The following is a 13453-nucleotide window of genomic DNA, read 5'->3' as shown; positions in this document are numbered from 1 at the left end:
GTCAGTGAAACGCCCAGACCCCCCCTTGCAGTATACTCCCGGCCCCCAGCATTGGCCGACCCCTTTTAAATTAGTAGAGGCAGGAAGCTAAGCTTAGTATAAGGGCCTGTTCACATCAGCGTTGGCTTTCTGTTCCGGGGTTCCGTCGGAGGTAACCCCGCAACGGAAAGTCAAACTGAAACCACAGCTTCCGTTTCCGTCACCATTAGCGGAGTCGACTGCGCTATTTATTCCGTCAGGAAAAAGGAAACCTGCTGGAATGGTGACGAACAGAAACCATTAGCAATGTTTCCGTCACCATTGATATCAATGATGATGGAAATGGAAGCTGTGGTTTCAGTTTGACTTTCCGTTGCGTGGTTCACCCGACGGAAACCTCAGATGGAACCCCGGAACGGAAAGCCAACGCTGATGTGAACAGGCCCTAATCCTTCCTCATAAACTTTCCCCCGCTAATTCAAATATATATTTATATATATGTATATATATATATATATATATATATATATATATATATATATATATATATACAGTGAAGGAAATAAGTATTTGATCCCTTTCTGATTTTGTAACTTTGCCCACTGTCAAAGACATGAACAGTCTAGAATTTTTAGGATAGGTTAATTTTACCAGTGAGAGATAGATTATATAAAAAAAAAAAAAAAAAAATCACATTGTCAAAATTATATATATTTATTTGCATTGTGCACAGAGAAATAAGTATTTGATCCCTTTGGCAAACAAGACTTAATACTTGGTGGCAAAACCCTTGTTGGCAAGCACAGCAGTCAGACATTTTTTGTAGTTGATGATGAGGTCTGCACACATGTTAGATGGAATTTTGGCCCACTCCTCTTTGCAGATCATCTGTAAATCATTAAGATGTCGAGGCTGTCGCTTGGCAACTCGGATCTTCAGCTCCCTCCATAAGTTTTCGATGGGATTAAGGTCTGGAGACTGGCTAGGCCACTCCATGACCTTAATGTGCTTCTTTTTGAGCCACTCCTTTGTTGCCTTGGCTTTATGTTTCGGGTCATTGTCGTGCTGGAAGACCCAGCCACGAGCCATTTTTAATGTCCTGGTGGAGGGAAGGAGGTTGTCACTCAGGATTTGACGGTACATGGCTCCATCCATTCTCCCATTGATGCGGTGAAGTAGTCCTGTGCCCTTAGCAGAGAAACACCCCCAAAACATAATGTTTCCACCTCCATGCTTGACAGTGGGGATGGTGTTCTTTGGGTCATAGGCAGCATTTCTCTTCCTCCAAACACGGCGAGTTGAGTTAATGTCAAAGAGCTCAATTTTAGTCTCATCTGACCACAGCACCTTCTCCCAATCACTCTCAGAATCATCCAGATGTTCATTTGCAAACTTCAGACGGGCCTGTACATGTGCCTTCTTGACCAGGGGGTCCTTGCGGGCACTGCAGGATTTTAATCCATTACGGCGTAATGTGTTACCAATGGTTTTCTTGGTGACTGTGGTCCCAGCTGCCTTGAGATCATTAACAAGTTCCCCCGTGTAGTTTTCGGCTGAGCTCTCACCTTCCTCAGGATCAAGGATACCCCACGAGGTGAGATTTTGCATGGAGCCCCAGATCGATGTCGATTGACAGTCATTTTGTATGTCTTCCATTTTCTTACTATTGCACCAACAGTTGTCTCCTTCTCACCCAGCGTCTTACTTATGGTTTTGTAGCCCATTCCAGCCTTGTGCAGGTCTATGATCTTGTCCCTGACATCCTTAGGTCTTGCCCATGTTGTAGAGGTTAAAGTCAGACTGATTAATTGAGTCTGTGGACAGGAGTCTTTTATAAAGGTGACCATGTAAGAGCTGTCTTTAATGCAGGCACCAAGTTGATTTGGAGCGTGTAACTGGTCTGGAGGAGGCTGAGCTCTTAATGGTTGGTAGGGGATCAAATACTTATTTCTCTGTGCACAATGCAAATAAATATATAGAATTTTGACAATGTGATTTTCTGTTTTTTTTTTTATATAATCTATCTCTCACTGGTAAAATTAACCTATCCTAAAAATTCTAGACTGTTCGTGTCTTTGACATTGGGCAAACTTACAAAATCAGCAAAGGATCAAATACTTATTTCCTTCACTGTATATATATATATATAAAATGTATATAGCGCTGAATCCTGTATCCGTCAGGTCAGCGGGACTGACTGATTCAGTTTCAGCGGCTCCTGCAGGATCGAGCTGTTACCGATCACATCTAAGTTCATAACTTAGATGTGATCAATAATTGCCAACCTAATGGATTCAGGTCTCAGCGCTATATACAGCTGCTCTGTATACAGGATACAAAGCAGCTGTATCTCAAAAAGTAACAATAATTTTCAATAAAAAGTCATCAAAACTTGCACCAATCGCATTGATAGATACCTTTTATATATATATATATTTATATATATATATATATATATATATATATATATATATATATATATATATATAAAATACATTTTTAAAGGTGTACATAGCCTTTAAACTGTAACTAAAGTTTTCATCAGTGGGGGACCGAGCACTGAGACGCCAAAACGAAACAGCAGAATTGCTCGGGTGAGTCATGTGCCGCTACATTTATGATCGACTTCCAGCCGAGTGAGCGGTGTATGAACTCAAAGACTTTCTATTGAAGTGCAGAGGCGTAGCTAGGTTCTCCAGCACCCAGGGCAAAGATTCAGTTCTCCAGCACCAGCACAAATACAGCTCAATTTAGTGCAACCTCTGCTGTATAGGTTTGTACGTCGTAAAACTGCAGCTCCCAGCATGGCCCGAACAATGATAAGGATATGCTGGGAGATGCTGTTTCACAAAAATAAATCCTATCAATCATACCACCCATCATCTCACTGCAGATCATACAGTGACTACATTACTGATTAGAGGCAGAATGAACATTTACATCAAGTGACTCACCGGTGACGTCTCAGATTCTAGTTCTTTTTCTCCATCCGGTCCAGACCTCTATGATGACTTCTCCCGTTCACAGCCCATTTCTGCAGTTTGCCGCTCACATGTCTCCAGCTTCTCACTTTTCCAACATTTCTGCACCTATAAATAAAGATAAAGTTATCATTATACCACACACTACGCCCCTAAATATAATAGCGCCATACACTGCATCTCTAATTATAATAGCACCATACACCGTGTCCCACATACACACTGTGCCCCCTGTAGATAGTGCCTGCCATAGAGCCCCCTGTAGATAGTGCCCCCATAAAGCCCACCCCTGTATATAGTGTCCCACAAATACCTCCCCCTATAGTGCTCTACAGATAGCCCACCCCTGTATATAGCCCTCTGTAGATATAGCCCAGCCCTGTATATAGTGCTCCACGTATAGCCCAACCCTGTATATAGCCCCCTGTAGATATAGCTCACCCCTGTATATAGTGCTCTACAGATAGCCCACCCTTGTATATAGCCCCCTGTAGATATAGCCTACCCCTGTATATAGTGCTCCACAGATAGCCCAACCCTGTATGTAGCCCCCCTGTAGATATAGCCCACCCCTGTATATAGTGCTCCACATATAGTCCACCCCTGTAAATAGTGTTTCACAGATAGCCCACCCCTGTATATAGCCCCCCTGTACATATAGTCCACCCCTGTATATAGTGCTCCACTAGATAGTCCACCCCTGTATATAGTGCTCCTCAGATAGCCCACCCCTGTATATACTATATACAGGGGTGGGCTATCTGTGGAGCACTATATACAGGGGTGGACTATATGTACAGGGGGGCTATATACAGGGGTGGGTTTTCTGTGGCGCACTATAGGGGGAGCTATTTGTGGGATACTATATACAGGGGTGGGCTATATCTACAGGGGGACTATATACAGGGGTGGGCTATATCTACAGTGGTGGACTATATCTACAGGGGTGGACTATATCTACAGGGGTGGACTATATATATAGAACCAAGAAGTCAAAGAGCCACAGAAGTAATGAAAAAGTACAAATTTTTATTAGGACATACAACACAAAATCGCAAATATTAAAACTTCAAGGAGATCTAAAAGAACAGTGTGGGTTATGAAGACAATCAATTAGGGGTATCCTAACAATGAATGGGATCCATGACATAACAAGTGACAGTACATCTGTCACAGGAGGGGGGGGGTAGCAATAATAGATAAAGCACATGTGATCGGTCTATAAAAAATAGCAGCTATACCTGGACACCAGTGCATTCAGTACCATGTACAGTGGATATTTATGAGTGTCCAGGGTCAAAGGGTTAAAGACCCTATCTTGCCAAGATAGAAGTAAGTGTAGAAATGACCGACAGCAGTAGAGTAAAAAAAAGGAAGAAGCATGGAGGACATTCAGAGTGCGTGTAAATCCAGAGGGATCTACTCAAGGAGCAGATCACTTATATGGCAGGCTTACCCATAATGATGAGTGTGTATATGGTCCCACACTGCGGCCCAAAGTAATAGCGCCCCGACGCGCGTTTCGCCGAACTGGCTTCCTCAGGGGATAGTATATGCTATCCCCTGAGGAAGCCAGTTCGGCGAAACGCGCGTCGGGGCGCTATTACTTTGGGCCGCAGTGTGGGACCATATACACACTCATCATTATGGGTAAGCCTGCCATATAAGTGATCTGCTCCTTGAGTAGATCCCTCTGGATTTACACGCACTCTGAATGTCCTCCATGTTTCTTCCTTTTTTTTACTCTACAGCTGTCGGTCATTTCTACACTTAATTCTATCTTGGCAAGATAGGGTCTTTAACCCTTTGACCCTGGACACTCATAAATTTCCACTGTACATGGTACTGAATGCACTGGTGTCCAGGTATAGCTGCTATTTTTTATAGACCGATCACATGTGCTTTATCTATTATTGCTACCCCCCCCCTCTTGTGACAGATGTACTGTCACTTGTTATGTCATGGATCCCATTCATTGTTAGGATACCCCTAATTGATTGTCTTCATAACCCACACTGTTCTTTTAGATCTCCTTGAAGTTTTAATATTTGCGATTTTGTGTTGTATGTCCTAATAAAAATTTGTACTTTTTCATTACTTCTGTGGCTCTTTGACTTCTTGGTTCTATATAAGTTTTTCTCAGTATTATTTGAAGTTTGCCTTTAAATGATAGTGGGGGTGTTCAGACACTTGTAAGTGGCACCCAACCCGTTACTTAAACCTATTGAGTCTTTATATTTAAAAAAAGGGGTGGACTATACCTACGGGGGTGGGCTATATCTACAGGGGTGGGCTATATCTACAGGAGTGGGCTATATCTACAGGGGTGGACTATATACAGGGGTGGGCTATATCTACAGGGGTGGGCTATATCTACAGGGGTGGGCTATATACAGGGGTGGGCTATATCTACAGGGGTGGGCTATATACAGGGGTGGGCTATATTTACAGGGGTGGGCTATATACAGGGGTGGGCTATATACAGGGGTGGGCTATATACAGGGGTGGGCTATATCTACAGGGGTGGGCTATATCTACAGGGGTGGGCTATATCTACAGGGGTGGGCTATATACAGGGGTGGGCTATATCTACAGGGGTGGGCTATATCTACAGGGGTGGGCTATATCTACAGGGGTTGGCTATATCTACAGGGGGGCTATATACAGGGGTGGGCTATATCTACAGGGGTGGGCTATATACAGGGGTGGGCTATATCTACAGGGGTGGGCTATATCTACAGGGGGGCTATATCTACAGGGGGGCTATATACAGGGGTGGGCTATATACAGGGGTAGGCTATATCTACAGGGGGGCTATATACAGGGGTGGGCTATATACAGGGGTGGGCTATATCTACAGGGGGTTATATACAGGGGTGGGCTATATCTACAGGGGTGGGCTATATCTACAGGGGTTGGCTATATCTATAGGGATGGGCTATATCTACAGGGGTGGGCTATATCTACAGGGGTGGGCTATATCTACATGGGGCTATATACTATATAGCCCCCCCTGTAGCTATAGCCCACCCCTGTATATGGTGCTGCATAGATAGCCCACCCCAGTATATAGCCGTCCCTGTAGATAGACACCCCCCCGTAGATAAAGCCCCCCCCGTGTAGACAAAGTCCCCCCTCCGTAGATAAAGCCCCCCCCCCCCGTGTAGACAAAGTCCCCCCTCCGTAGATATAGCCCCCCCGTAGATAAAGCCCCCCCCCCCGTGTAGACAAAGTCCCCCCGTAGATACAGCCACACACTTTTATTACAATTAAAAATATATATATATATTCAAACTCACCTTAATCCCGCTCCCACGCCGTCCGGCAGCCATGGAGACCTGCTCTCTTCTACGCAGATCTCCTGGGGGTTGAACGCAGCGTCTATGAAAGGCGCTGATTGGCTGGGCAGGATGACTTTCCCTGTCAGTCAGTCAGTCAGCGCCTTTCATCGACGGAAGCTTCACTGGTACAAAAGGTACCAGTCGCTTCACTCGTGGAAAGGCGCTGAATGGTCGGGCACGGAACGTGCCCGGTCATTCATTGCTTCTAATTGTACCTGTGTCCTATAGACACAGGCACATGCCCCGCCTGCTCCCCCTAGCTACGCCCCTGTGAAGTGGCACACCGCTCAGCCGAGTACTTCTGCTGCTTTGTTTTAGCGACTAGTGGGGGGTCTCAGTGTTCGTACCCCACTGATCAAAACTTCTGACATGTCAAAAGTTTTTAAAAAAGCTGTTACACTTTAAAGAGAACCTTCCACCTCCCCATACATGTGCAGCTGAGTGAAGCATGTAATGGTCAGTGCTGCACAAACCTTTTTTTTCCTACCCTCTTTTCTTACTTAGATATCGGCGCCGTAATAGTTAGAAGCCAATGGGTGCGTGAAAATTACGCACACCACATGGAAGCACTTCCGTGGGACGCGCGTGATTCGCGCAACAGCTGTAAAACTATGAATGTAAACAGAAAAGCACCGTGTGCTTTTCTGTTTACAAACATCCAAACGGAGTGTCATAATGATGGCGGCTGCGCGAAAATCACGCAGCCGCGCATCATACGGGGCTGACACACGCAAAACGCACACGCTCGTGTGAATCCGGCATCACTCTTTAGCTCTCAGCAGGCAAGTACAGGACTGTGTGATGTCTCGTGAGAGATCTGTCTTGCCGTCCTTGTCTGCCGAGAGTTAAAGAGTGAGACCGTGCCAGCGCACACAGCTCCGATGCCATGAAACAGAAGAAGAAGAATTCACACTCTTCTTCTCCTCTTCTGTACCATAGTGGTGGCGGAGCTGCGCGCTCGCGCGCACTCGCTCTCTCTCCAGCTCTTGCTGTAATGCTGTCCGTAGCTGTTTGGACAGTGTCACAGCAATGTTACACGCCCCCTTGCCAATTACCTCCCCATTGACAGTTCATGGGGTTATTTAAATATCGGGCACCAAATATTACAGCACCAATATCTAAATAACGAAGGAGGCTAGGAAAAAAATGTAAAGTGCCCCAGAGTTTGTGCAGCCCTCCCCATTACATGCTGCACTCAGCTTCACATGTAGGTGAAAGGTTCTCTTTAAAAGAAAGGTGTTCTCATTTTTTTTTTATTATTTGATATGTTTTATTTTATGGGCCTAATTTTTCTAATTATTTTAATATGCTCCCGAAGGTAACTATTTATTAATATTTTTATACTTTTGTGGGGCAGCCATCTTTATTTTTATTTTTCATACTGCTAATTTTTGTTTTGCAGGTTCCGCTGGACCATTTGGACTACGTCGTAGATTCGTTGGACTACTTCGCCGACTTAAGCTTTTTTTCTTTTTTTTTAATAAAATGGTTAAAGTGGATTGTGTGGAAGAGTTGTTATTTCAATAAAATAAATTTCTTTATGTCTCTGTTTTTCAATACTTCATTACCGCCTTAGTAATGGCAGCTGTCTGATTGAGAGCGTCCATTACTAAGAACCAGGAGTACCGGGAAGAGCTGGGTACGATCCAGCACCCGACCGTCTGAAGTGAAGGGCGTGTACTGGGGTGGCCTCAGGCTGGTAATATCAGGTTCGGAATGGCCAAAAACCATGGCCCTTCCCACCCTGGTAATGCTAGGCTGATGCTGCTTTATTGTATCTGGCTGGTTATGAAAATGGAGGGGATCTCGCGTAATTTTTTTCTATTATTTATGTTTTAAAAATGACGTGAGGTTCCCGCTATTTTTCATAACCAGCCAGATACAATAAAGCAGCTGCAGCCTAGCATTACCAGGGTGGGAAAGACTATGGTTTTTGTCTCTTCCCAGCCTGGTAAAACCAGCCTGTGGCCGCCCTGCTGCCTTACCGTCGCTTCAGATGGTCGGATACTGGATCGTACTCCCCTCGCGGCAGTGAGAACAGGGGTAATAATAGGGGTTAGTGATAGCCTTTTTACTGGCTAACACTAAGCCCCTTCTTAGTAATGGACGCTCTTAATTAGACAGCAGCCATTACTAAGGCCATAATAAAGTATTTAAAAAAAACAGACATAAGAAAAATATTTTTTTATTGAAATAAAATCATTTTTAAAAAAAAAAAAAAAAAGTAGATCATCGAAGTAGTCCAATGAATCTACGACGTAGTCGGAACCTACCAAAAAAAACTGTATAAAAATGTAAAAAAACTTAAATTTGCCACAATAGAAACTAGAGGTCAAGGAAAAATAATTCCCCTTCATGTAACTCTGCTTCCTGTCAACTGAAAAATCATCCGCCAGAGGGGAAAATGTTTCCCCCTGGCAGAGTACAAGAAAGTCTAATTCCCAGGTGAGGCTTTCTTGTACTTCGCCAAGAAGAAACATTTTTCCTCCTGTCGGATGATTTTTCTGTTGACAGGTAGCAGAGTTCTCCCACAGCGGTGTTAGGGGGGCAAACTTGCCAATAGCCCAGTGACCCAAGAATGGGTCGCTACTCTTGGGCCAGTGCTGTGTGCTTGCCCCCCAGACAAAAAATTTCCAGCCAACCCCTGGCCATTGGCTCCCTGCTCCGCCGTTTGCTCTTGTAGGCCACAGCCTGGTTTAGGCCTGAGGCCTAGTAGAGATCGGGACCACGCTGATGATGTCCACTGCCCGACACGATGACATCACTGCATCATGCCGTCCACGCCGCGCCACTGAACTCAGTTAACCATAAGTTAAGTTAAGTTAAAGCATCTTCAGTGATAATGCTGCATTGCTGATCTATGATACTAAAGTAATAATAGTAAGACAAATTCTTTAACCCCTTAGTGACCAGCCCATTTTAGGCCTTAATGACCAAGCTATTTTATTCGCTTTTCTATAGTCGCATTCAAAGAGCTATAAAGTTTTTATTTTTTCGTCTACATAGCTGTATGAGGACTTGTTTTTTGCGGGATTAGTTGTGCTTTTTAATAGCACAATTTTTGGGTACATATAATTTTTATATTAACTTTTTTATTAACCTTTTTGGGGGGGATTATAACAAAAACCTGAAATTCCGCCATTGTTCTATGCGTTTTTAAATTGACGCCGTTCACTATGCGACGTAAATAACATGTTACCTTTATTCTATGGGTCGGTACAATTACGGCGATACCACATATGTGTACTTTTTTTTTTTTTTTACACTTTTACTAAATAAAACCACTTTTTATGGAAAAAAATGGTTTTATTTTTTTTTTTACTGTACTTTTTATTAATAATCTTTATTTCACTTTGATGACTTATTTTATTAGTCCCACTAGGGGACTTTACTGTGCGATCTTCCGATCGCTGCTATAATGCTCTGGTATACTTCGTATACCAGAGCATTATTGCCTGTCAGTGTAAATCTGACAGGCAATCTGTTAGGACGTGCCTCCGGCGCGTCCTAACAGGCATATGTCCAGGGCAGACCTGGGGGCTTTTATCAAGCCCCCGGCTGCCATGACACCCCATCGGAGACCCGCGATTGCATTGGCGGGCCGCCGATGGGTGACAGAGGGAGCTCACTCCCTTTGTAAACAAAGTTAAATGCCGCGGTCGCTATTGACGGCGGCATTTAACGGCATTTGTCATCAGACAGCAGAGCCCCGGCTCCTGCCTGCACGAGAGACCCGTGCAGGACTTAGACTAGGCTGACGTGAAAAGGCGTCAGCCTAGCCTAAGGCCCCTTAGTGACTGACGAAAAAAATGTAAAGTGCCCCAGAGTTTGTGCAGCCCTCCCCATTACATGCTGCACTCAGCTTCACATGTAGGTGAAAGGTTCTCTTTAAAAGAAAGGTGTTCTCATTTTTTTTTTATTATTTGATATGTTTTATTTTATGGGCCTAATTTTTCTAATTATTTTAATATGCTCCCGAAGGTAACTATTTATTAATATTTTTATACTTTTGTGGGGCAGCCATCTTTATTTTTATTTTTCATACTGCTAATTTTTGTTTTGCAGGTTCCGCTGGACCATTTGGACTACGTCGTAGATTCGTTGGACTACTTCGCCGACTTAAGCTTTTTTTCTTTTTTTTTAATAAAATGGTTAAAGTGGATTGTGTGGAAGAGTTGTTATTTCAATAAAATAAATTTCTTTATGTCTCTGTTTTTCAATACTTCATTACCGCCTTAGTAATGGCAGCTGTCTGATTGAGAGCGTCCATTACTAAGAACCAGGAGTACCGGGAAGAGCTGGGTACGATCCAGCACCCGACCGTCTGAAGTGAAGGGCGTGTACTGGGGTGGCCTCAGGCTGGTAATATCAGGTTCGGAATGGCCAAAAACCATGGCCCTTCCCACCCTGGTAATGCTAGGCTGATGCTGCTTTATTGTATCTGGCTGGTTATGAAAATGGAGGGGATCTCGCGTAATTTTTTTCTATTATTTATGTTTTAAAAATGACGTGAGGTTCCCGCTATTTTTCATAACCAGCCAGATACAATAAAGCAGCTGCAGCCTAGCATTACCAGGGTGGGAAAGACTATGGTTTTTGTCTCTTCCCAGCCTGGTAAAACCAGCCTGTGGCCGCCCTGCTGCCTTACCGTCGCTTCAGATGGTCGGATACTGGATCGTACTCCCCTCGCGGCAGTGAGAACAGGGGTAATAATAGGGGTTAGTGATAGCCTTTTTACTGGCTAACACTAAGCCCCTTCTTAGTAATGGACGCTCTTAATTAGACAGCAGCCATTACTAAGGCCATAATAAAGTATTTAAAAAAAACAGACATAAGAAAAATATTTTTTTATTGAAATAAAATCATTTTTAAAAAAAAAAAAAAAAAAGTAGATCATCGAAGTAGTCCAATGAATCTACGACGTAGTCGGAACCTACCAAAAAAAACAGTATAAAAATGTAAAAAAACTTAAATTTGCCACAATAGAAACTAGAGGTCAAGGAAAAATAATTCCCCTTCATGTAACTCTGCTTCCTGTCAACTGAAAAATCATCCGCCAGAGGGGAAAATGTTTCCCCCTGGCAGAGTACAAGAAAGTCTAATTCCCAGGTGAGGCTTTCTTGTACTTCGCCAAGAAGAAACATTTTTCCTCCTGTCGGATGATTTTTCTGTTGACAGGTAGCAGAGTTCTCCCACAGCGGTGTTAGGGGGGCAAACTTGCCAATAGCCCAGTGACCCAAGAATGGGTCGCTACTCTTGGGCCAGTGCTGTGTGCTTGCCCCCCAGACAAAAAATTTCCAGCCAACCCCTGGCCATTGGCTCCCTGCTCCGCCGTTTGCTCTTGTAGGCCACAGCCTGGTTTAGGCCTGAGGCCTAGTAGAGATCGGGACCACGCTGATGATGTCCACTGCCCGACACGATGACATCACTGCATCATGCCGTCCACGCCGCGCCACTGAACTCAGTTAACCATAAGTTAAGTTAAGTTAAAGCATCTTCAGTGATAATGCTGCATTGCTGATCTATGATACTAAAGTAATAATAGTAAGACAAATTCTTTAACCCCTTAGTGACCAGCCCATTTTAGGCCTTAATGACCAAGCTATTTTATTCGCTTTTCTATAGTCGCATTCAAAGAGCTATAAAGTTTTTATTTTTTCGTCTACATAGCTGTATGAGGACTTGTTTTTTGCGGGATTAGTTGTGCTTTTTAATAGCACAATTTTTGGGTACATATAATTTTTATATTAACTTTTTTATTAACCTTTTTGGGGGGGATTATAACAAAAACCTGAAATTCCGCCATTGTTCTATGCGTTTTTAAATTGACGCCGTTCACTATGCGACGTAAATAACATGTTACCTTTATTCTATGGGTCGGTACAATTACGGCGATACCACATATGTGTACTTTTTTTTTTTTTTTACACTTTTACTAAATAAAACCACTTTTTATGGAAAAAAATGGTTTTATTTTTTTTTTTACTGTACTTTTTATTAATAATCTTTATTTCACTTTGATGACTTATTTTATTAGTCCCACTAGGGGACTTTACTGTGCGATCTTCCGATCGCTGCTATAATGCTCTGGTATACTTCGTATACCAGAGCATTATTGCCTGTCAGTGTAAATCTGACAGGCAATCTGTTAGGACGTGCCTCCGGCGCGTCCTAACAGGCATATGTCCAGGGCAGACCTGGGGGCTTTTATCAAGCCCCCGGCTGCCATGACACCCCATCGGAGACCCGCGATTGCATTGGCGGGCCGCCGATGGGTGACAGAGGGAGCTCACTCCCTTTGTAAACAAAGTTAAATGCCGCGGTCGCTATTGACGGCGGCATTTAACGGCATTTGTCATCAGACAGCAGAGCCCCGGCTCCTGCCTGCACGAGAGACCCGTGCAGGACTTAGACTAGGCTGACGTGAAAAGGCGTCAGCCTAGCCTAAGGCCCCTTAGTGACTGACGTAAAAAGGCGTATTGGTGGTCACTAAGGGGTTAAATCATTTCTATACTTTAAACAGCACATTAACAAATAAACAACAAATGTTTTCCTATTTAAAAAAATTGTGTAAAACTAGTAATGACAAAAACTCGGATAGATTGGGGTGGCGTCTTCTTATAGTTCACCCCTGACTATGGATATTTTAAATATCATGCAGCAAATTTGAGCCGAAGTGGTCTTCCTAATTGTAAAGTTTTTAAATGTTATGTAGAAAGTCTCGGTGAAAGTATTGCCCAACTACATGCCTCTTTTTACTTTCATTTGGACAGTTCCCTGACACTTTATTTTCTTTATGTTTTTTATATGCCTGTGTATTCTATGCATCACAAAGTATTGAATATAGATATTATAATAATTATGTAATATATTTTTTTCCCATGTAGCCGATTCTCAGTACTGTATTGCTTGTTGTAGCATTGACTGTCGGTCTCCTGGCACACTACATAATACCACAGCTACGAAAACATCATCCATGGCTATGGATTGCACAACCAGTGCTTCAAAACAAAGAATACAGACAGAGAGAAATCATTGGTTAGTAAAATTATTTTCTTAAATGAGACTAAAGAACAGAGACCAAAAAGCGTCCCAAAGGGGGAAAACTAGTAAAACAGAACGGTAAGTATTAAGTGTATTTACAAAGTTCAC

General features: G+C 43.2%; 1 protein-coding gene across 5 annotated transcripts in view; it reads left to right on the top strand.

The window, feature by feature from the left end:
* PCNX2 (pecanex 2) overlaps positions 1–13453 on the top strand; it is a 934799-nt gene that overhangs the window by 598101 nt on the left and 323245 nt on the right. For all 5 annotated transcript variants that reach the window (XM_075862603.1, XM_075862600.1, XM_075862601.1 and 2 more), the window contains exon 18: positions 13189–13339. In XM_075862603.1, the coding sequence (XP_075718718.1) occupies positions 13189–13339 (151 nt within the window). The remainder of the gene's footprint in view (positions 1–13188; positions 13340–13453) is intronic.

This window comes from Rhinoderma darwinii, chromosome 4 (genome assembly GCF_050947455.1).
Source record: "Rhinoderma darwinii isolate aRhiDar2 chromosome 4, aRhiDar2.hap1, whole genome shotgun sequence".
Classification (NCBI taxonomy): Eukaryota; Metazoa; Chordata; class Amphibia; order Anura; family Rhinodermatidae; genus Rhinoderma; species Rhinoderma darwinii.
This window is presented reverse-complemented; position numbering and strand designations above follow the sequence as displayed.